Raw genomic sequence first — 22,061 nt, 5'->3', positions numbered from 1 at the left:
CCCTTTAGAACACGAGAGTAAGTAGTACTTCTGCTGAATTCTGTGTTTTATGTGTTTTTCATGCAGCCAGCATATTTGGTAGCCTGTTGCTTCGAAACCCAGCTGGTCACCAAAAGCTTGAAATGGCAGAAAAGAAGAAGGCTCAAGAATTTGTTCACCAGTTCCTCACTCACCCGGAGCCTCTCTCTCTCCTCTCCTATTCTGCCTGAGACAGCCAGTTACCAGCCCCACCTGTTTCAGCTCCAGAGCTGCCCTAAGAGGATATGAGCCCACAGGGAAGCCTGAGTGGCAGCTGCCTGTTTCTTGAGCCCAGACCGCCCTGTCCACCATGACCATCACACTCAGTCCTGCTGTGAAGACATTGAGGGGAAATCCACCACAGTAAAACTGACATGCAGTGTTCAACTTTAGTTTTTTAACATTTTTTTTTTTTAACGTTTAAACAGCCATACTCCTTGTGCTCAACCTGCTTCCAAGGCATACAGTGCCTTCCCTGTAGCTTGGGCCGAGCTCCCCACAATCAGATATTTGAACAAACTCTGGAGTCCTGAAGGATGAATGAGGATGCAAATACAAAGAATTAAATGGAAGCTGCTGGATAAACAGGCCACACAGCCTCTCCAGGTGCTTTCAGTGCTCTGTCCGAGGACATGGGTGTACCCATATGCAAACCCTGCCCCGCTTCCCACTCATAAATATGGCTCAACAACTCTGGAACTGGCCACTTAGCCTCCAAGGGCAATACAGTGGCTTGAAAATGAAAATGCTGAAGAAACTGGTGTTCTGGTGAAACAAGTGGAATTTACCAGGCCAACAAATCCTCCCAACTGTATATAATGCATTCCCTCTGTGTGTAATATATTTTAATGATAAATGTATTTTTAACAGTGGTTGCTTGTTTTTATCTTTTTAGAGATGGCAGGTCTCAGCAGCTGGACATTTGTGGCATAAGCACTGGGGGCAGCTGGTCAGGGGCCAGAGAGATACTTGCCTGGCAGTCTGGTGATAACAACCACTATTTACATTTTTCAAGGAAGAGCTAGTACAGGCATGGCCCAACCCCTTGACCCCTGATCTAATTTCTGAGGGTTGTCCCACGCTGAATAAGTAGCTTATAGGGAAGACGATTGTGGCTGATAAGAAGTTCCGACAGCTAGATCTAACAGGCATTTATAAGTCTGGAGCAGAATGAAAGCACGTTCAAAATCGCTTCTTGGAACACCACCACTCCTTGGCAGTGTACTGATTCAGATACGGGCAGGCTGTATGACCATGTGAACGGTTAAAGAAAGGGAATGGCCAGTAGGTGGCGTTACCTGGCCCGGGTGCGTGTCCGGAGGAAGCCGGCAGTCCTCTGGAGAAAAACCTGGGAGACACGGCCTGGGCAGGCGAGTGAGGAGGGACTTGGGCGTCTTAAAAGAGCCTGTGAGAGGGGGAAGAGGTGGCGGCGCCCTCTGGCCAGGCTTGGAATACTCCCCATTTCTGCCGTTTGGGTCCAGGATTCCTTTCTGGAGCCCTCCTGGCCTACGAACTTTGTTGGGTGAGGAGGGGAAGCTGGAGCTACAGGAGAAACGCGGGAATGCCACAGCTTTCCAGGTTTCCCCCTTGCGGTCCCGGCCGGAATTCAGCGGCTAACTGTGGTCCTTTCCGTCGTGCTTGCGGCTGCCAAGGTGACGGCAGCGCAAGCCCCGCTGAGGAGACTTTGGGTTAGTGATTAGCGGGTCTGACCCGTCTTCCTCGCGTCTGGTGCCTCTAGAGCGGAACTTCGAACCCCCGGCAAGCAGAATACAAGGCAGATTCTTCACCGCGCGGGCGGAATTCGCGGCCCAGCGAAGTCTCCGCGGTGCCCGCCCCGCCTCACCCCTTTAGCGCTCACCAATTGGAGGCTCGAGCTCAGCCCCCACACTGACTAAACCAACCAGAAGCTTCAATGGGAGGCGGAGCCCGTATCTTCTCTTTCCTCCGGAAAGCGGAAGCGGAAGTGACGTTCGGGGAAGGTGGGGGCAATCATGGTGCCGCTGGGGAGGGGAGAAGCTGCTGCCGCCGCCGCCGTTGCCGGGAGCCGCGGAGGTAAAAGGCGAAACTAGACGCGGCCTGGGCTGGGGACTTCCCGGGAGGCACGGGACTTAGGCTTCCTCCTGAAGCATTTTCCAGTAGGGACCCCAGACCGGTTACCATAGGGACCCCACCCCTCCTCCGTTTCCATGGGGATGAGTATCCAGCCCCCCTCCCCTGTTTCCATGGAGATCCGGACCCTGCCCCTCTTCTCTCGGCTTGGAGCCCCCCAGCCTGACTTCGGGTGTTTTCGGGTAGCCTTTGACGGGGGACCATCCCAGACAGGTTCCTTTTCCCAGGCTCCTCTTAAGGGTGCTCCGTTTGTACTTCTCGTTTGCCACCCTCAAAGCTCCTGGTCTTGTTTGTTCCGGACAGTTGGTCTCCGCGTTGCCGCCTGTGGTGCTGGGGCAGCCCAGTGGGGCCCCCGGTGCTCTTATCTCTCCTCTCAGATGCAGCGAAATGTGCATCTACCGGGTTGCGTAAGCCAGAGCAAGGGGTCGGGCCGGTTCCTCCCGGATCAGATCCCCTGGCCTGTCTCTGGTAACTACCACTGTGTCTAGCCGCCCTACCGAGTAAAGGTTCACTTTCTGATCCGAAACAGAAGAGAAAGATAAAGTGCAAAGCCAGACTGAAAACTAAAAGTGATGTACTAATTATTTGTAAATTCTCTATTCTGTCTGCCAAACCCGCGTTTGTGGAACCGGTGTGTTTGCAGGTAAAAGAAGAATCAGTATTCCAGAACAGGAAAACTTGAAGTTTGATATTTTCCCCAAGAGAGTATATCCTTCCAAGAGGGTGTATCTGCAAGTCTTTCATTCATTTAACTGATATCTCCTGAACTCCTCATGCCTAGGGACGAAAATAAGACTCTTTATTCCCTCATTTCAGAGAGCACCCTATAAAACTTAACTTCTAGTGGACACCAGATTGTTTTAGGAGATTAATAGATAAAGTGATCTTCATTAGATATACCTGATTAGGGGTCAGCTCCACTACCCAGAAACTGAACCATCTGTTTTGGGATGAAGAGAACAGATTCACCCTTGATTCCTCTGCTGTGGTCAGACATTGCGTTTTAACATACATTATGTCTTTTACTCTGCATAACAGTTTTGTGAGAACAGGAATTACCAGTCCCACCCTATGTAAGTGAAAAGTAAGGCACAGAAAGTTACCCAGGCAGTAAGTAGGAAAGCCAGGATTTGTGGCTAGGTGACCCTACCTTCAAAGCCCTGCTGCTTCCACCATAGACTTACTGCCTCACTGTTTCATTTGGAGTTTCCTTTCTTTAAGATTTATAACAACTCAGCCCTGAAACAGTTTGTCCCTGTTTCCCCTTAAGTATTTTGACTCACCTTCACAGTGTTTGACAGTAAGGCACATTTGGAAGGTCTTATGAGCTGCTACTTATTACTTCCATTAAAATTTTTTATTTTATTTATTTATTTTAAAAAATTTCTTTGGCCACACTAAGTGGCTTGTAGGATCTTAGTTCTCAGACCACAGATTGAATCTGGGCGCTCTACAGTCCTAACCACTGGGAATTCCCATTACTTCCATTTTTTAAAAAAGGCATTGTTTTTCCTTCAAAATGACTTGATAGTTTTCAACTTAAAGAAGAAATTCCCAAAGAAGATGTTTTTCATTGCTCTGGCCTGCTCTTATATGGAGAGCAAAAAGAGTCTCGTGACTGCTGTGAAGGTGAGGTCCCTGGGTCCTGTGGTTTATGACTTTGACTCTGGCTTTGTTCTCTTGTAGACAGGTCACTGCCTTTCCATTTCTCACAATTGGGCTGAGCACAACTGAACCATGGGGGACCACAGTCCAGACGACAGCATCAGCTACTTTGAGGTAGAGGAAGATGAGCTGACCCCCGATGACAAGATGCTCAGGTTTGTGGATAAGAACGGACTGGTGCCTTCCTCATCTGGAACTGTTTACGATAGGACGACTGTTCTTATCGAGCAGGATCCTGGCACTTTGGAGGATGAAGATGACGATGGACAGTGCGGAGAACACTTGCCTTTTCTAGTAGGGGGTGAAGAGGGCTTTCATCTAATAGATCATGAAGCAATGTCCCAGGGTTACGTGCAACACATTATCTCACCAGATCAGATCCATTTAACAATAAACCCTGGTTCCACGCCCATGCCAAGAAATATTGAAGGTGCAACCCTCACTCTGCAGTCGGAATGTCCAGAAACAAAACGTAAAGAAGTAAGTAAAGCAGTGGGTGAGGGCCCGGTTTGGCTTTGGGGAGGGTCCTTAAACCACACTAGATGGCAGTTTCAGCCAGGGAGTATCAGAGCCCCTGGAATTAGGACCTACAGTGGCTTTCCTTAACAGTATATGCTTCGTGTTTTGTTGTGACTCTTTTCTGAAACTTTCAGTGTGTATGGCTATGTTGAAATCTGGGAAAGCTAAATTGCTACTTTTCCAAATTTCCTCCTCAGATCATAAATAAAATAGACATCTCACGGAGGTAAATCCATGTCTCTGATGCGGAAATAACTGCGTTGTGTAAAAATGCTTTGTTTTGGAGAAATGAGTGTTTGCTGGAGTATGCTTTATTAGTGAACACGTAGTGGACAATGAAGGCTATCTTTCTTTTGTAAGAAACTCGAGCAAGAGGCAGTATATCTAAAAGTTTTCATGCTTGTGTTTAGCTAGTGCGCGTAAGGTAACTCATTATTACAGTGCTTTGAAAACTGTAAAGCTTGATACAAAGTGGTGGTAATTAGCAGAGTAAAAGATGTGGTTTAAAGGTAGTGATATACATTTTCCAGGAACTAATTGCAGGTCAACTCGTAGATCCCTGGTAGTTAAAATGCCAGGGACTAACTGTCAGATGTTGCTAAACAGCCATTGGGTAAATCATTTCGCAAAATATTTTTCTCTTTTACTGTAATTCAGGTCTTGAAACTGGAGAATTTGATTCGTGGCATATGGTTTTCCTTTGCTAGGCTTAGAATCTCAGAGCTGGAAGGGAGACCTAGTGAGACCATCGTGTCATACCTCCCACCTCATGCAGAAACCTCTCTGCAGCAGTTTCTCTGGTCTCTGCGTGCATACCTCCAGGATGATGAGAGCACAGTGTTCCACAGTTCAGCCTAATACAAAGTTTGTTGGCCAGCTCTGATTGTTAGAAAGCTTTGGCTTATATGAAGCCAAGAATCTGCCTTCCTGCAGCTGCTGCCCACTGGTTCTAGATCTTCCTTTCTGAGCAGTGAGCTAAATCTTCCTTCCACAGAGGGCAACCCATTAAGGTAGTTAAAGATCATGGGTTTCTCTACATCTTCTCCACTGACTTTAGTGTCCCTCTTATGACATCTTCCCCTAGTTTCTCAGCATCCTGGTCACTTTTCATTGTATGAGTTCCAGTTTTCCGGAGTCCTTAAAATTTGTAATTGAAGACAGTCTCAGAAGTGTGAGTCAGCTGGCACCAAATACCATGCGACTCTTATCTCTTCATCTGGACACTGTACTACAATTACTATATGGCCTGTATTTTATTGGCAATGACATCTTACTGTTAGCTGACACTTGAAAATCTCTAGACTGTTGTTTCTTAGCTGGGGATAGTTTTGTCCCCCAGGAAACATTTAGCAATGTCTGAGGACATTTTTGGTTGTCACCTTGGGGAAATGTTACTGGAACCTATTGGGTAGAGTCCAAAGATCCTGTTAAACATTCTAGTACACAGGAGAGCCCCCTACAACAAACAAACAATTGTCTGGCCCTAAATGTCAATTAGCTGTATTCCAGTAAAATTCTACTTACAGGAGAAAACAGGCGTTGGGTTTCCTAGACTACCCCTAGACTAGAACACAGGGAGCTGTGGAAGAGAAGAATGAAAAGATAGCAGACATCCAGACGTGGAAGGCAGTGATAGCATGCAGCGGGTCTGGACTGTGTTCTGGAAGTGCACTGAAGGTGTCTGAGCCAAGGAGTGATGTGGTTAGAGTAGCATTTTAGAAATGTTGCTCTGATAGCCGTGGCAGCTTGATTGCCTGGTTAGAAGATGGTTTCAGTTTAGGTTTGGGATTTCCTTTGAGTCTGATGAAGGTTAACATGGAAAGAATCCAGAGCTTGTGTTGACGTATAAGAGAATGTGGTTTATTATTGAAATTTGGAGAACGAGTGGTAAATTGAGTCTGATTCAAAGGATTTAAATGGCACCCCGCTCCAGTACTCTTGCCTGGAAAATCCCATGGACAGAGGAGCCTGGTAGGCTGCAGTCCATGGGGTCGCTAAGAGTCAGACACGACTGAGCGACTTCCCTTTCACTTTTCACTTTCCTGCATTGGAGAAGGAAATGGCAGCCCACTCCAGTGTTCTTGCCTAGAGAATCCCAGGGATGGGGGAGCCTGGTGGCTGCCGTCTATGGGGTCACACAGAGTCGGACACGACTGAAGTGACTTAGCAGAGCATAGCGTAAGCATGTTGAGTGTCTTCTCTCTCTTAGCACAGGGGCCACACAGATGACTCATGGAGCTTCAGATCTCAGCAGTGAGTTAAGTAGTTCACGTCCACTGTGATAGGTACTTTGAGGCCTCTTCAGAGTGCTCTATGCAGGCTGAGGAGAAAGCAGCTAACTCTCCTGTCCCCCTTGCCCTCCAAGAATGGTGATTCCATTAACAGGGATCAAGAGGGGAGGAAGAGGAGAATATTTGGTGGGGAAACTGGTGAATGGTTGGAGTATATTGAATGTATAGTACTTGGAGGAAAGTCAAGTGAACAAGTTGAGAAGCTGTTTGGAAATGTGGATCTGAAGTCAAGGAAGGGGTTTGGGATGAGAATTGTGGATCCATGAAAGTGCAGTAGTTCAAACTGTGGGCAAATAACCTAAGGAGAAGAAGTAAGACTTGTTCTGAGAATTTAAGGGTTAGAAAGAGAAAGAGGAACCAGAGATCACATAGTCCCAGAGATGGGTGGAACACACAATGCTGTGGAAGCTGAGGGAAGAGGGACTTCAGAAATATGAATATTCTTTTGTGACCCTGAAGAGGGATCGAGGGGCTGAAGATGAGCCATTAGTTCTGCTGCTTGTGCAGTTGATCACCTCGTGGGAAGACGTGCACCGGAGGCTGAGGCCAGATTTCAAATGATGGAGAAATGAGTGGGTGGTGAGGAAACAGGAGGCAGGAAGCATCAGGGTTTCTCTCTCTCTCTCTCTCTTTTTTTAAATAGGGTAGTTGGAGGAGGAAAAGTGATGAGGCAGTAGTAAGTAAGGGGATTGGATCATTGTTTTAGCAGAGGAAATCTGAGCATGGCTCAGGGCCTAAACTTCGGGCCATCCTCAGTTAATGATTACTATGTGAGAGTTTTTCAAGAGCAGATGTTTGGGAAACATTTAAGTTAAATCAAGACAGAGATTTGTTTATGAATATGGGATTTCTCAAGAGCTTTTGATAATAACCAAGAAGGAAGGAAATGCAGAATTCTCCAATTATTTTGAACTTGGGAAATCATTTTTCCAGGTCTTATTTCCATGGTCAGTGTTCTGTGGAACACATTTTGGGAATGCTGATCTAGGCAGAAAAGGAGGAGATGGTAGGGAAGGGAGGGTTATGCAACCAGTGATACGAGCTGTCGCTTTTCCACTCCGTCCAGCTTGCAAGCCTGGTTTACCATTCATGTCTTTTGATCCTTGATAATCATGTTGAATAAGACAAGTGCCTTGTTCAGTCCACCATGGGTTTAGCCCACTGTGCTTTCTTTTCCTCCCACCATGTTTTCCCATTCTATCCATGAGACCTACATGGAAGGTTCTAGAAACTCATTGAAATCATTAGGTGTGGGGTTGGCTGGGGGTTGAGGGAGAAGCTACAGTGGCTTTCAGTCTTTGAAAGTTGTGCTAAATGACCAGACATTCAGTAGACTCGCCTTCCTGGAGCACCATCATAAATGTAGCTTTCGTTGTAACAGTGATGTTCTTTTATTTCTTGGCATTTAAATCCATTTAATTGGTATGAAGAGGCCAATGTTTATGACTGACTGATAACATTCTTCATGATTTCTTTACATTCCCCCCACCTCCACCTTTAAAAAAAAAACGACAAAAAACCGTGGTCTTTTTCTGCATCTCTATGCCCAGGTGTTACTCTTAAGAAATCAAATTATTTGATAGCTAGTCTTCTTGGCTTCCTAAGCAGCTTGTTTTCTGAGTCAGATTCTGGCTTGATTTTCCTGTTTACCTTAGATTGTTCCATTGTTTGCTATAGTGTGTGGTTGGCTTACCTATTACTCCATTTTTTTCTCCCTTGTGCTTGTTTTGTGCAAAAAGAAACCAGCCAGAGCCTTGCTGCAGATCCTACCTTTTTCCGCAGGGCCACTGGTCATTCCCATCCAAAGTGCACCTGTCTTATTCTTGTACTTGCTGCTTTACTGCTGTCTGCCTGTTGACTTGTTATTGTTGTTCAGTTGCTAAGTTGTGTCCGACTCTTTGCAACCCCATGGATGGCAGTGCACCAGTCTTCCCTGTCCTTCCCTATCTCCCAGAGTGTGCTAAGACTTAAGTTCATCGAGTCAATGATTTAGAAGCTCGCAAATCAGAACATCGTCACTCTGACCTGTCAGAATGACAGCCTGTCATTCTCAGGGTCAGCATTCTTAAGAATTGCTCCTTTAATACCTTTTTACTCCAGGTTTCTAAGCAGCTGTGTTTCCTTTCGTCGGTTCATGCAGTCACTTGGTTTCCTAAACTTTTTTACAGCTGTGCCCTTCCCAAGACCTTTTCAGGACTGTCGGGTTACTTCCTCTGAACCACATCAGTGAATGTGTCTCCCCGCACCCCTGAACTGACCTTGCACTTCTCTGCTGCATGGTTGGCCAAGAAGGGTGAAGAAACCCAGGAGTCACATACCAAATATGCTCTTTATGATGCACCAGAGTGTCCCAGAGCATTGATTGGGAGAAAATATATTTTTGTGCCAAGAAGCACAGCTATAGGGATGCTTAATGAATTGGGTTGCTTGCTATGTTGGTCAGTGACATTCCAAGAGATCTTTTTTTTTTTTTTTAGTGTGACAAATTTAAGATATAGAATAAGGGGGAAAATTTGACTCCAGTGTTTCAAAGCCTTTTTGCGATGTGCCCTTTACCGTGGGGACCCAGTTCCAATCTCATTGCTCATTATCAATCCCTACGGCCGTGTGAGGATCCTCTGAGACAAACTAGGTTGCTGCTGACTCTGCAGAGGGGACCCGCCCACTTTTAGTCTTTGCACACCGTGATTATATTCCTTTACAGGTTCCCTTGTGAACTCTCACAGAATTGCCCTGCAGAACTAGGACAGAGACAGTTTCTGCTTGAAATGCTAGTGTTGAGGATCTGTTCATTCTTTCCACAAGCTTTTATTTATTGAGTATCATCAGTGTTTGTCAAATATCAGGAAGGACAAAGAAATAATCCCTGCCCTGAGGGACTCTGGGGGGTCCGGAAGGAAGACCGCTGAGGCCTAAGGCGCAGCGTTCGGTAGGAAACCAGGGCTGGAAGCGTTTTCCCTTGCCAGCAGGTGAAGCCAGTTGAGCGCTCTCTCCTGCATGCCACTTGCGTGTCACATACTTCTCAGCCATCAGCATTTCCATCACTGAGGCCCACTGGCTTGGAAGAGAGACCAGGGTGGCTTTACATTCCAACTGGTTTTCCAGCATAATGCTGCAGGAATAACAGTTCTCAGATTTACATCGTACATAGGCTGTACCTGTTGAGTATTGCTAATATTTCGATGTAGGACATTGGAGAAAGAATCTGAATGTTTATGTTTTTCTTTTATTTAAATCTAGCTTTTTCTTAAAATTGTTTCCTCTGTGATGTACACAGGGATGAGTTAGACCTCGGTCCCATCTTTGTTCTGGTATATACTAAGTGGCCTTGGGCAAGCTGCTCCGTTTCCTCTTTTGTAAAATTGAAATAGAAATATCTTGTCACTTTTTGTGAAGGTGAAATAAGATTTATTCAGTTATACATGCACAACAGGGGGTGCATAAAACGTCCAAGATCGTGCCTGGTGCCTGGTGGTGGCTTGGTGAAGGTCCGCTCTTCCTAAAGGCCCACGTGGTTCTTTTTTCTTGCTTTTTAAAAAAATTTACTTCTGGCAGCACCGGCTCTTTGTTGCTGCGCTCAGGCTTTCTCGTTTCGGAGTTGAGAGGGCTCCTCTTTTTTGCAGTGCACGAGCTTGTCCTCGCAGTGACTTCTCTTCTTGTGGAGCATGGGCTCTAGGGCGTGCAGGCTTGAGTAGTTGCGGTTCCCAGGCTCTACCATGTGGATTTAGTGGTTTTGGCACATGGGCTCGGTTGCTCAGTGGCACATGGCATCTTCCCGGACCAGGGATTGAAGCTGTGTCCCCTGCATCTGCAAGTGGCATCTTATTCACTGTACCACCAGGGAAGTCCCCCACATGGTTCTTGAAGGACGTATGGAAGGACGTATCCTCCTGTTGAAGAAAAGGTTAAACTGTTTTTGTTTGGAACTCTTTGGGAAGCGTTTTCTCCTGAAACAGCATTATAGATTGTGTGTTTGGGTACCCTGGAGCCCAGTCACCCTTGACTTGCTCAACTGTCTTATTAATACAGTTGTGGAATGTGACCCACCATTTAGAACCATGTTTTACAAGGAGAACATGTTCGTAGTCCCTCTGCAGGGGCTCTGGGTGCAGCCCTTGCCACAGGTAACCGTCCATACATTCACCCTCCTCCCTTGGGCTTCTTGGCCTTACTGAGAGCAGGCCCCCCAAACTTCCTTCCCTGGTGGGCAGTTGGGGTACCAGGCAAAGGTGGGACTCTTTTTAAATATTGTTTTAAAAAACTTTTTACAATTGAGATAAAGTTGACATGCAATATAATGATTCCGTATTTGCAAATATTACAAATGATCACCATAATAAGTCTAGTTACCATTTTTTTTCTCGTGATGAGAACTTTAAAAATCTACCGTGTCAGCAACTTTTAGATAGACTATACATATCTATTAACTGTAGTTACCATGCTGTGCACTACATCCCCATGACTTACTTATTTCAGAAGCTCAGGGCTCTTACAGCTAAAGAATGAGGACTCCTGTTTTGCTGGCAGTGGCAAGAGGGTTAGGTGGCTGGCATCTTTTGAGTGCCTGCTACGTATCAGGCACTGTGTTCAGGATTCTGATAGTTTTGTATTTTCGTAATGATCTGAGGCAAGAATCGTACAGTGAAGCCCATTAGCTATGAGAAGGGCTGAGACATGAAGGGCAGCAGGGTGGCACTGGTTCCCTAAAGGTACAGGGTTGAGGCGTGGAGACAGTATGTGAATTCAGCTCTGTGGTGGGCAGTGCAGAGCTTTTCCATTTCTCCTTCGAGCTCTTTGGTTGCATTTGATGGAGTGGGAGAGAGGAGATCACTGACAGTGTGGGGAGAGAGTTGCTGGGGAGAGGGATGGGAAGGAAGGGGCAGAGCCAGGCTGAGCATTGATTTATAAGTATGTTCAGGTGCTCGGTGTTCAGAATCAGAGACTCCCTTTCCTTACTGACAATGGCGCTTTTAGTGTGTGTGGGATCTAATTCTGCTGGACTCATTTCTTTTTCCTCCAGCAGAAACTCAGCTTTTTTTCTCTTCTTGATTTTTTTTTTCCCTCCCGTGCACCACGTGGGGAGCTTAGTTCCCTGACGAGGGATTGAACCTGCACCCCCTGCAGTGGCGTCTTAACCACTGGACGCTAGGAAAGTCCCACTTCTGAATTTTTTTTGAAGCTATTTTCTTCTAGAATTCCGGTGTTTAATTTTCTTATTTTTGCTTATCTCATTTCACCTTTCCCTCTCTGCTTCTATTAACTTACAAGGGCAAAATCATCTTTGTTAAATATTTCTCTATTCTAGAACTACTCAGAGCACTTTATAAGTCAACATCTGAAAACTTTTATGCCTCCTGCCCTTTATGAACAGAGAAGGCAATGGCACCCCACTCCAGTACTCTTGCCTGGAAAATCCCATGGATGGAGGAGCCTGGTGCTGCAGTCCCTGGGGTCGCTGCGAGTCGGACACAACTGAGTGGCTTCGCCTTCACTTTTCACTTTCATCATTGGAGAGGGAAATGGCAACCCACTCCAGTGTTCTTGCCTGGAGAATCCCAGGGACGGGGGAGCCTGGTGGGCTGCTGTCTATGGGGTTGCACAGAGTCGGACACAACTGAAGTGACTTAGCAGCAGCAGCCCTTTATGAAACATTAGACCCCATCCTCAGTGATCCCAACCTGTGCTGTATCTGAGCTCCCTAACTCCCTAATCAGCAGCTGTTTAAGTGATGCAGTACTTAAGCTCTTTTGGAGAAATGTGTTTTCCAATGGAATCTTTGGTGACATGTTCATATTACAGGTACTCTAGTTAATTTCTTAAAAATTTTTTTTTAATTTTTAAAATTGTTTGTTTGTTTTTGGCTGCACCAGGTCTTCTTTGCTGTACACGGGCTTTTCTCTAGTTGCAGAGAGTGGGGGCTACTCTGTGGTTGCGGTGCACAGGCTGCTCACTGCAGTGGCTCCTCTTGTTGTGAAACACGGTCTCTAGGCGCTCGGGCTGAGTTGCTCTGCTGAATGTGGGATCTTCCCAGACCAGCAGCGATCGAACCTGTGTCTCCTGCACTGGCAGGCAGATTCTTATCCACTGCACCACCAGGGAAGTCCCCTACTCTGGTTAATTTTGACAGGCCAGTTAATTATGTGTCCCTCAAGTTCTTTACAGAGAAGGCAATGGCACCCCACTCCAGTACTCTTGCCTGGAAAATCCCACGGACGGAGGAGCCTGGTAGGCTGCAGTCCATGGGGTCGCTAAGAGTCAGACACAACTGAGCGACTTCACTTTCACTTTTCACTTTCACGCATTGGAGAAGGAAATGGCAACCCACTCCACTGTTCTTGCCTGGAGAATCCCAGGGACGAGGGAGCCTGGTGGGCTGCTGTCTATGGGGTGGCACAGAGTCGGACACAACTGAACCGACTTAGCAGCAGCAGCAGCAGCAAGTTCTTTAAATTCAGGTTGGGCAACACCTCCTTTGAGAAGTTGTTCTTTTTAGTCATCCCCAAGCTTGAGTTTTTCTTCAGTCAGTTCAGTTCAGTTCAGTTCAGTCGCTCAGTCGTGTCTGACTCTTGGCGACCCCATGGACTGCACGCCAGGCTTCTCTGTCCATCACCAACTCCTGGAGCTTGTTCAAATTCATGTCCATCAAGTTGGTGATGCCATCCAACCATCTCATCCTCTGTCGTCCCCTTCTCCTGCTGCCTCCTGGGTTTTTCTTAGTCTTTTTCTCTATATTTCCCTATATTCTAACATCTGTACATTTCCTCATACCCTATTGTTCTTGTCTGGGTCTCTTCTCGACTTTGAGCTTCTAGAGCGCAGGAGCCATTTTTTCTGTATTCCTATCTCCTGGGACAATATAATCCCTGGAACAGAACTTTTTTTGAATGCGTACACGCGTGAAAAACTTTAATTGTATTTAAATGTACCAAATGTTGCAATACGTCTGCTGAGTAAGGAGGTTTTTTGCAACTTCCTGCTCTGATCCAGTTTGAGGTGGTTTGTTTTCCCTTTTTGTGATATTCGATGCTGTTTAAAAATGATTCTCAAAGACAGTATTGGCACTTGCATTTACTGCCTTCTTCCAGACAGGGTGAGATTGCACACTTGTTCAGTGTAGTACTGGGGAGCACTTGCTTTGACAGCCATGTGTCCCACCATTAAATCCACACACCTTCCTCAGGCTGTGTCCTCTCCCCGGTCTCTCCCCTCCGCTGTTTTGTGTAAGAGTAGTTTTATTCATTATCTCCATCTCCTCTGTTTCCCCCAGCTTCTCAGCCTGGTAAGTCCTGGCTTCTGCTCTTACCCTTCACTAGTCTTGCTGGACTAGTTCTGATCTTGTGAGCTGAGTCTTTAAGAAATGCTTCCTCAGTCACCTCTGCTAAATTTGACCTGGTTGACCCTCCTCCTTGAAACTCTGTCCCTTTGTTACTTAGAGCCCTTGCCCCTACTTTCCTCAACAATGAGTCCTGTTGGTTTAGTTTTGTTTGTTTAGTCATCTGTTCCTTCACTCAACAAGTCTAAGTCACTTCTCCAGAGGCTGGTGCCTGAGGCTGTGACAGTGAACTGGTCGAGCTGGACGTGGTCCTTGCTCTCCTGGAGCCTACTACAGTCTCACTGGAGAGGAGCGGTTCATTGTTTAACTTTACAGATGTCTGCTTGGTGCTTTCTGTTCTCCAGCTACTGCTGTGCCTAGCATCTAAACAAATAATTATGTAAATTATTTAGCTATATGATTATTTCATCTTACTGGTATTCTGTGCTTTAAAGACATCAGGATGCCATGTGCTCTGCTTAGTCGCTTAGTTGTGTCTGACTCTTTGCAACCCCGTGGACGGTAGCCCACCAGGCTCCTCTGTCCATGGAGATTCTCCAGGCAAGAATACTGGAGTGGGCGGCCATGCCCTGCCCTCTTCCAGGGGATCTTCCCAACCCAGGAATTGAACCCAGGTCTCCCGCACTGCAGGCGGATTCTTTACCGTCTGAGCCACCAGGGAAGCCCAGGATGCCATGAAAACCTGTAATAAGAATTGTTGTTTAGTCGATGAGTCGGGTTCAACTCTTGTGACCCCATGGACTGTCGCCCACCAGTCTCCTCTGTTCATGAGATTTCCAAGTCAAGAATACTGGAGTGGGTTGCCATTTCCTTCTCTGAGGGATCTTCCCAACCCAAGGATCGAACTTGCGTCTTCTGCTTGGAAGGCAGATTCTTTACCGCTGAGCCAACTGGGAAGCCCCTATAATAAGGATACCTCTTCTCATTCGGGGAGGGGGTAGGAATGGGTCAGGGAACAGGTTCCTGAGGAAGGAACACTTAATGGAAGCTTGAATTGGCCAAGTAAGAAAACCTAGATGAGAGCAGTGGTTGGCAGGGCAGAGAGACGGGAATGAGTAATTAATTTCACTTGTTACTTAGGAAGTTATCAACCGCTATAGCATCTTAAGAAGGAAATTCTGCTCTTGTCATTCACCACTGTCATAAGCTCTATGACTGAGACTTACAGACTCCTTAATTAGAGCATTCACAGTCGTGGTTCTCCTCCCTGGTCAGTGATCATTTTGAAATCTCTATCTCGAAGTGCCAAAGAGGTTTTCCGTCTTGAGAAATCAGGACATGTGCATGAGAGGATAGTTAACTGTGTAAGCTAAGTGTCAAGTGAGTGGTATAGTTAAATATTGTTGGAATTCAGAGAAGGGCACTGTCACGTAGGTATGGAATGGTAGTGGAGGGCCTGGTGGTGGTGAAGCTTGAGTGGAAGAGATTGGGAAAAGCAGAGAAGAAAGGAACTGGACATTTCCTTTCTAGTGGGACTCTAGTGTTGCAGTTAGGGAAGAGGGTACTGTCCCTGTGGGCCTTAACAGTTCTCCGCTGCTGGCCTGAAGAGGACCTTGAAGGAGTTTGAATACAAGGCTAGGGAATTGGGACTTTACCATTTGAGCAGGGAAATGGCATGTGTGTGCACTGTTTTAGAATAAATCTGGTGGTGATTAGCTTCAAAACTAGACCCTGAGACATGAGAATGCCTGATCAATAGTTCAATTCAGCCGGTATTTATGGAGCACCTCTGGTGTGGCCTAGGGAAGGGAAAGGGGTGTATGAGCAGGAGAACCCTTGTCTGGGGAACAAAAATCCTGTGCAAAATCCTACTAGGGATTGGGCTTTTGAGAGAAGGACCTGGAGCCCAAGGGAGATGGGAGGACTCGGGGCCCCTCCCTCCCCACCCCCACAGGTTTTCAGGGTTTGGCAAACAGATGCCTGTTTGTGTAGAATGGTTTTCACATTTAAAAATTATTTTTAATCCAAAGAACATTATTTCATGATATATGAAAATGATGAAATTCAGATCTCCTTGTCCATAAATACAGTTTATTTGGAGCCCAGCCTTGCTTGTCCATTTATGTACTCTGTGGTTACTTTCGGTGCTTCCCAGATGGCTTAGTGGTAAAGAGTCTGCCCAAACCCTGGGTCAGGAAGATGCCCTGGGAAAGGAAATGACAGCCCACTCCAGTATTCTTGCCTGGAGAATCCCATGGACAGAGGAGCCTGGCAGGCCACAGTCCATGGGGTTGCAAAAGAGTCAGACACAACTTAGTGTCTAAACAACAACAGACTGTTATTTCCACCTACATACAGCAGTGGAGTTGAGTAGCTGTAAGAGAGACCACGTGGCCCAAAAGGCCCTTGAGTCGCCGCATCCTAACATCAGATCCTCCTTCTCTGAAACTGGATGTCCTCCTCCCTACCTCAGGCCTTTCCCTCCACCCGGGCTTTTAAATATCCTTGTCATCTTTATGTTCCTCCCAGATCCTCAGCTTCTTTCTTCCAGGACCATTTTCCTTCCAAATATGCTCAAAACCTATCTTCCTTCAAACAGACTTCATCAAGTCAGAGGTCCATTGTGGTGCTGCCACTCTGCACCTCCAGCCTCTATCCCTGCCTTTCATGATTCACCTTAAGCCAGGCTTCTGGCTTTGTCAGTCCATTAAAACTAGTCTTGCTGAGTCCTTGGTGAATTCCTAGCTGCTGGAGCCTACACTTTCCCTAGTCCTTCCTATATTCCTTGTTTTCTCTGAAAACATCCTGACCATTCTCTTTTCCTTAAGACCTTTTATCTTTTGGCTTTTGTGACGTCCATCTCCTTTGCATTCTCTTCCCAGTTCCCCAGTCATGTTACCCATTCACCCATCAATGGCGTCGCTTCTTTTTACCAGTTCCCTAAACATTGCTGACGTTCAGGAGCCCGTCCTTTGGCCTCGTGGCCAAGATTTTATTGAGCATCTACTGTATGCCAGTCCCTATGTTGAAATACTTTACATGAATTATCCCTAATCCTTATAACAACCCCAAAAAGATTGATTTTCTTTCCTTCATGTTGTAAATAGGGGCTGGAGACTTGGCTTAAGTAATTTTCCCAAAGTTACACAATAAGTAGCAGAGTTGGGCCTTGAACTAGCCTGCTTTATTATATGGTAAAGGCAACTATTATCTGTGTACCAGAAACTCCTGCGCTAGACTTGATTTTGTAGCTTCCAGCCTATTATGTGTGCCTACTAGACATTCCTACTAGACATTGAGGTACCTGGCAGTACCTCAAACCCAACTTATCACTTCTCCCCACCCTCTGTCCAGTCCAAAATTGGTATGTGACCATCTGTTTTGTCATCCAGGCCCTAATCTTGGGAGTTGATCTTGACTTTGCCTTTCCCCATTGCTACCACGCCTCAGCACACAGTTGTCACTAGAGCCACCCATTTCCCCCCTTTTATTTTCTCTGGAATTCATCTTTCATAATGTCCACTGCCACTTTATTTATTTATGCCGTGTGGGCATGCGGGATCTTAGTTCCCTGACCAGGGATTGAACCCATGCCCCCTATAATTGGGAGCACAGAGTCTTAACCCCTGGACTGCCAGGGAAGTCCCATCACTTCCCTAGTTTGGATTCTTCTCACCTCTGTCTTGGACAGTTGTCCCCCCTCTCTTCACCTCTGCTACCCCTTCTTCTGTTCGCTTACCCTTCCAGTTTATCTTCCGTAGGCTTCCAGAATGATCTCTTGCAAACCCCCCATCTGGTTGTGTTGCTATCTTGGTTAAAACCAAGATATCTTGGCTCCCTGTTGTCCTGTTCCTCTACTTCACAGCTTACCTGAGGAGGCTTCACTCATTTTTCTAGATTCTTTTTCCAGTCTCTTACCTACCGAGGTGTGTTTGTGGTCTCTTGGACCAGTGTTCTCATTCATCTCTGCATGTAGTTCTCAAGGTGTTACCTCATTCTGGAATGCCCATCTCTTCCACTTTGTCTAAGGAACACTTTTTCAGTTAATCCCTAAAAAATAGACCAACAGGCAAACCAAAACACATCCTCAGTTCAGACAGAATGCCTCACTTTCCAAGCCTTCACTGAGTCCAGTCTTTCTGAGAAGGATTAGGTTTCCCTTTTTTACGCTTCCCAAGCACCGTGGGTGTGTACATCGTCCAACTCAGCACAGTCTATAATCATTTGTGCACATGGGCCTCCTTAAAATGATGCTCCTTAAAAGGAAAGCTTTTTGTCTTGTTCACCTTTTTATCTGTGGTATCTAGCTTGTTGCCTGGGATATAGGAGTTCATTAACTGTTGAATGAATACCAGTAGTGTGGCGAGAGCAGTAGACTAAAGCTTGGAGAACGATGAGGACTGAAGGAGGAAGGTGTTTGCTAAAGCTGAAGAATAGGCAGAACTAGCGCTTTGATATGAATAGCATCAGGACATTGACAGTCTTTTCGCAGATGCTTTATCTCACTTTGTTCTGCTCACAAGCGCCGTGAGACAGCAGGACGTTCAGTTCTGCCGTGTAGAAATAAAGAACCTTTAGTTCAGAGACATGGAAAGACCTGCGCAAAGTCCTGAACCCAAGCGCCAGTATTCATGTTTCTCCAGCCAAGGCTGTGTTGCTTCCCCTTTCCCAGGAGAGAGATGGGGAAGGTTTGGAAGATGAGAGAGAAGCTTTGGGCTGAACCTATATGTAGAAGTTAAAGAAAAGGAGTGAGTGACTCAGGGAAGAAGATAAAGAGCCCCATGGAATTGCTTTGTGGTGTAGGACACGTTTTCAGAAGGAGTGGGCGTCGATGAGAAATTTTTTTCCAATACTAAAGGAAAATTGGGACGGAGGAAAGAGCTTGAGCACCAGCAAGCTCAAGAGCATGGTTTCGTCTGGTGAAGGCAGCTTGCCGAGTGGTTCCATGGGCATTGTGGGAAGTGGAGGCTCCTGTGGAGAGCACGCTTTCCGGGAAGGGTGGTGAGGGAAGGGGACCAAGAGGAGCAGTTTGAGAAGCGCCATACTGCCAGATATTCCCAGAGATTCGTGATACGCGTTTTTCATTTTGTAGATCTGAAGTTATAGAAGAGACTATGCTGGTATATAACTGAACTAGTACACCTATGACTGAGTATATAAATTTCAGAATGTTTTAAACTCAGTTTTATATTGGTTGGTTCTCATCAGGTTACAGGCCCAGAGGACAGGATGTTGAGTCAAACCTTAAAGTCAAATTATATGTGAGTGTGGATGAGTGTAGTAGTATGTGCCCACCTTTAGCGGGTGGGTGTTGAGTGGACACCGGTCTTATATTCGTTTAGAGTATTTAACTGCCTCTGCCTTGTCTCTTGCCCATTGCTCTCATCATTTGTTGCCCCGGTGTAATTTGCTCAGCAGGATGATTTCCCCACTTGTGTTAGAGGGTGCTTTCTGTGTCGACGACAGAAGCCTGTGTATCTCACCTGCCTCTCCCGAGAGCCAAGCTCTCGGGGAAGTTCGGCCCTGGGCAGCTCTGTTGTGCCACTGACGAGGTGTCCTCCGTCTGCCAGGTAAAGCGGTACCAGTGCACCTTTGAGGGCTGTCCCCGCACCTACAGCACAGCAGGCAACCTGCGCACCCACCAGAAGACCCACCGAGGGGAGTACACCTTCGTCTGTAACCAGGAGGGCTGCGGCAAGGCCTTCCTCACCTCCTACAGCCTCAGGATCCACGTGCGGGTGCACACGAAGGAGAAGCCATTTGAGTGCGACGTGCAGGGCTGTGAGAAGGCGTTCAACACGCTGTACAGGTCAGCACCCCCACGCCCAGCACCGCCAGCCCCCGAGCCCGGCTCTGCCGTGACCGCGGCGCTCCCCCTGCGTGCACACGTTCCCATGCAGGGCTTTAAAGAGGGCAGCCGCGCTCAGCTGCTGACAGTTCCTCAGAGGAGCTGTTACTTAAACATGGACACATCCTGGATCGGTTACAGTCAGAGAAGCTTTGTGTCTGGATTTGTATCTCCCGGAATGACATCCCAGCCTGAGGATTTAGTAGTTGGTATGGAATAATATCTCCTGTCGGCTCAGGAGCTTGGTATTAAGGATTCTTTAATTTCCTTCCCAGCCTCAACTTGAAGATTTAACTTTTTTCTACCCTCAAGAAGTGGGGAGTGGTCGGCTCATTAGCCCTTTCTCTTTTCTACCGTTTATATCAGGAGACTTATATTACTCCTCAGCATTGGCTATCACATAGCAAATATAATAGCTAACACTGGCGGGCTCCAGTCCATACGATCACAAAGAGTTGGACACAGCTGAGCACGTGCACCTAAAAAGCACTCACTGCGTGGTAGGCAGTGTCCTGTGTGCCGCAAAGGCAACGGAAGCAGAGAGGTTTTGTAACTGGGTCAAGATCCCCTTCTGGTAGAGGAGACCAGAATTTGAGTCCCAGGCAGCCTGGCTTCAGGGTCACACTCACACCACTCTGCTGTATAATTGTTTGAATTTCTCTCTGAGCACGAAATGTTGATATTAGTGTATTATGACTAGAATTCTTATGTGCTTGACCTTGATGCACATTAAGCTGACGTGGGAAAGCTCTGGTGTGCATTATGACAAAGGGGATTTCTCTGGGGTATCTTGCAGGCTGAAAGCACATCAGAGGCTTCACACAGGGAAGACGTTTAACTGTGAATCTGAAGGCTGCAGCAAGTACTTCACCACACTCAGTGATCTGAGGAAGCACATTCGAACCCATACAGGAGAAAAGCCATTTCGGTGGGTCTTGCTGTTTTCTGTTTATCACTGACCAGGTTTCAGGGGGGTGTCTTGATGTACTCTAGTATTTTTCAGAATGGGAAGGAAATTCCCTTTGCTAGTTCTCTGGGCAGTGTTTGCTCTCCCCAGGATAGCTATAAACTACTGCAGACTGAGGGAGGGGTGATGGGGTCCAAGAGCGTCTCTACCTGCTCTGTGGATGGTGGCTTCTCTGCCTTATTCTTTCCCTGTACTTCTACGAAGCGCCTACTGAAACTCCCTCATCAGGACTAGAGAAATGCTAACATGTAGGCTGTCCTCCTGAGAACCTTAGTCTGCTCTGGTGGAAAAGAGCAGGTAACCAGACAGTATGAGAATGAGATTCTGAGCACAGGGGCAAGGATACCTTCCTAGGAAGAGGTGAGGAGGGAAGGAAGGGATCAGGGGCAAAGACACTTAAGCTAGTGGTGCAAGAATTGTTGTTTTTTTTTTTTTAATCACTTGTTTGGTTATTGCTTTGTAATATGTCATGTGTACATACAAACATTATAGGAGCATCTTTTTTTAAAAAAGTAATTAATTTATGTTAATTGAAGGCTAATTACTTTACAGTATTGTAGTGGTGTTTGCTATACATTGACATGAATCAGCCATGGGTGTACATGTGTTCCCCGTCCTGAACCCCCCTCCCACCTCCCTCCCCATCCCATCCCTCAGGGTCATCCCAGTGCACCAGCCCTGAGCGCCTGTCTCATGCATCGAACCTGGACTGGCGATCTGTTTCACATATGATAATATACATGTTTCAGTGCTATTCTCTCAAATCATCCCACCCTCGCCTTCTCCCACAGAGTCCAAAAGTCTGTTCTTTACATCTGTGTCTCTTTTGCTGTCTCTCATATAGGGTCATCATTACCATCTTTCTAAATTCCATGTATATGCGTTAATATACTGTATTGATGTTTTTCTTTCTGACTTACTTCACTCTGTATAATAGGCTCCAGTTTCATCCACCTCATTAGAACTGATTCAAATGCATTCTTTTTAATAGCTGAGTAATATTCCATGTGTATATGTACCACAGCTTTCTTATCCATTTGTCTGCTGATGGACATCTAGGTTGCTTCCATGTCCTAGCTATTGTAAACAGTGCTAGGAGCATCCATTTTTATCTATAGATTTCCGTTTATATATATATATATATGTGAACACACTTATATATTTAATTGATACATGTATAAATATAAGCTTGAAGGAAGGAGTTGTATCATCTAATTTCTCCTGTGCTCACAGCATATAGTGTGATTCTGGGCATTCAGCAGGGATTGAAAAACAACTTTGGAGTGATTATATGATGTTTTTAATGAGGTAACCAGTTTGTAAGGATTCGTCCTAAATATAACATGTCTATATATTACTGAAAACTGCCTA

General features: G+C 46.2%; 2 protein-coding genes across 8 annotated transcripts in view; both read left to right on the top strand.

Moving 5' to 3' along the window:
- INPP5B (inositol polyphosphate-5-phosphatase B) overlaps nt 1-890 on the top strand; it is a 54,766-nt gene extending 53,876 nt beyond the window's left edge. For 5 of the 6 annotated variants that reach the window (XM_086394242.1, XM_086394243.1, XM_086394244.1 and 2 more), the window contains one exon: nt 67-890. In XM_086394242.1, the coding sequence (XP_086250368.1) occupies nt 67-209 (143 nt within the window). In that variant the 3' untranslated portion in view covers nt 210-890. The remainder of the gene's footprint in view (nt 1-66) is intronic. The other variant, XM_086394248.1, reaches the window with a different exon arrangement.
- A 1,093-nt stretch (nt 891-1,983) lies between these two features.
- Nucleotides 1,984-22,061, top strand: part of MTF1 (metal regulatory transcription factor 1) — a 39,676-nt gene continuing 19,598 nt past the window's right edge. For both annotated transcript variants that reach the window (XM_086394250.1, XM_086394249.1), the window contains exons 1-4: nt 1,984-2,070; nt 3,814-4,272; nt 19,446-19,684; nt 20,520-20,651. In XM_086394250.1, coding sequence (XP_086250376.1) covers nt 3,865-4,272; nt 19,446-19,684; nt 20,520-20,651 — 779 coding nt within the window. In that variant the 5' untranslated portion in view covers nt 1,984-2,070; nt 3,814-3,864. The remainder of the gene's footprint in view (nt 2,071-3,813; nt 4,273-19,445; nt 19,685-20,519; nt 20,652-22,061) is intronic.

The sequence above is a fragment of the Bos grunniens genome, chromosome 3, assembly GCF_055505025.1.
Source record: "Bos grunniens cultivar Pamir isolate PY7600 chromosome 3, Bosgru_T2T1.0, whole genome shotgun sequence".
Lineage (NCBI taxonomy): Eukaryota > Metazoa > Chordata > Mammalia > Artiodactyla > Bovidae > Bos > Bos grunniens.
The sequence above is the reverse complement of the archived record's forward strand: the minus strand, read 5'-3'. Positions and strand labels throughout refer to the sequence as shown.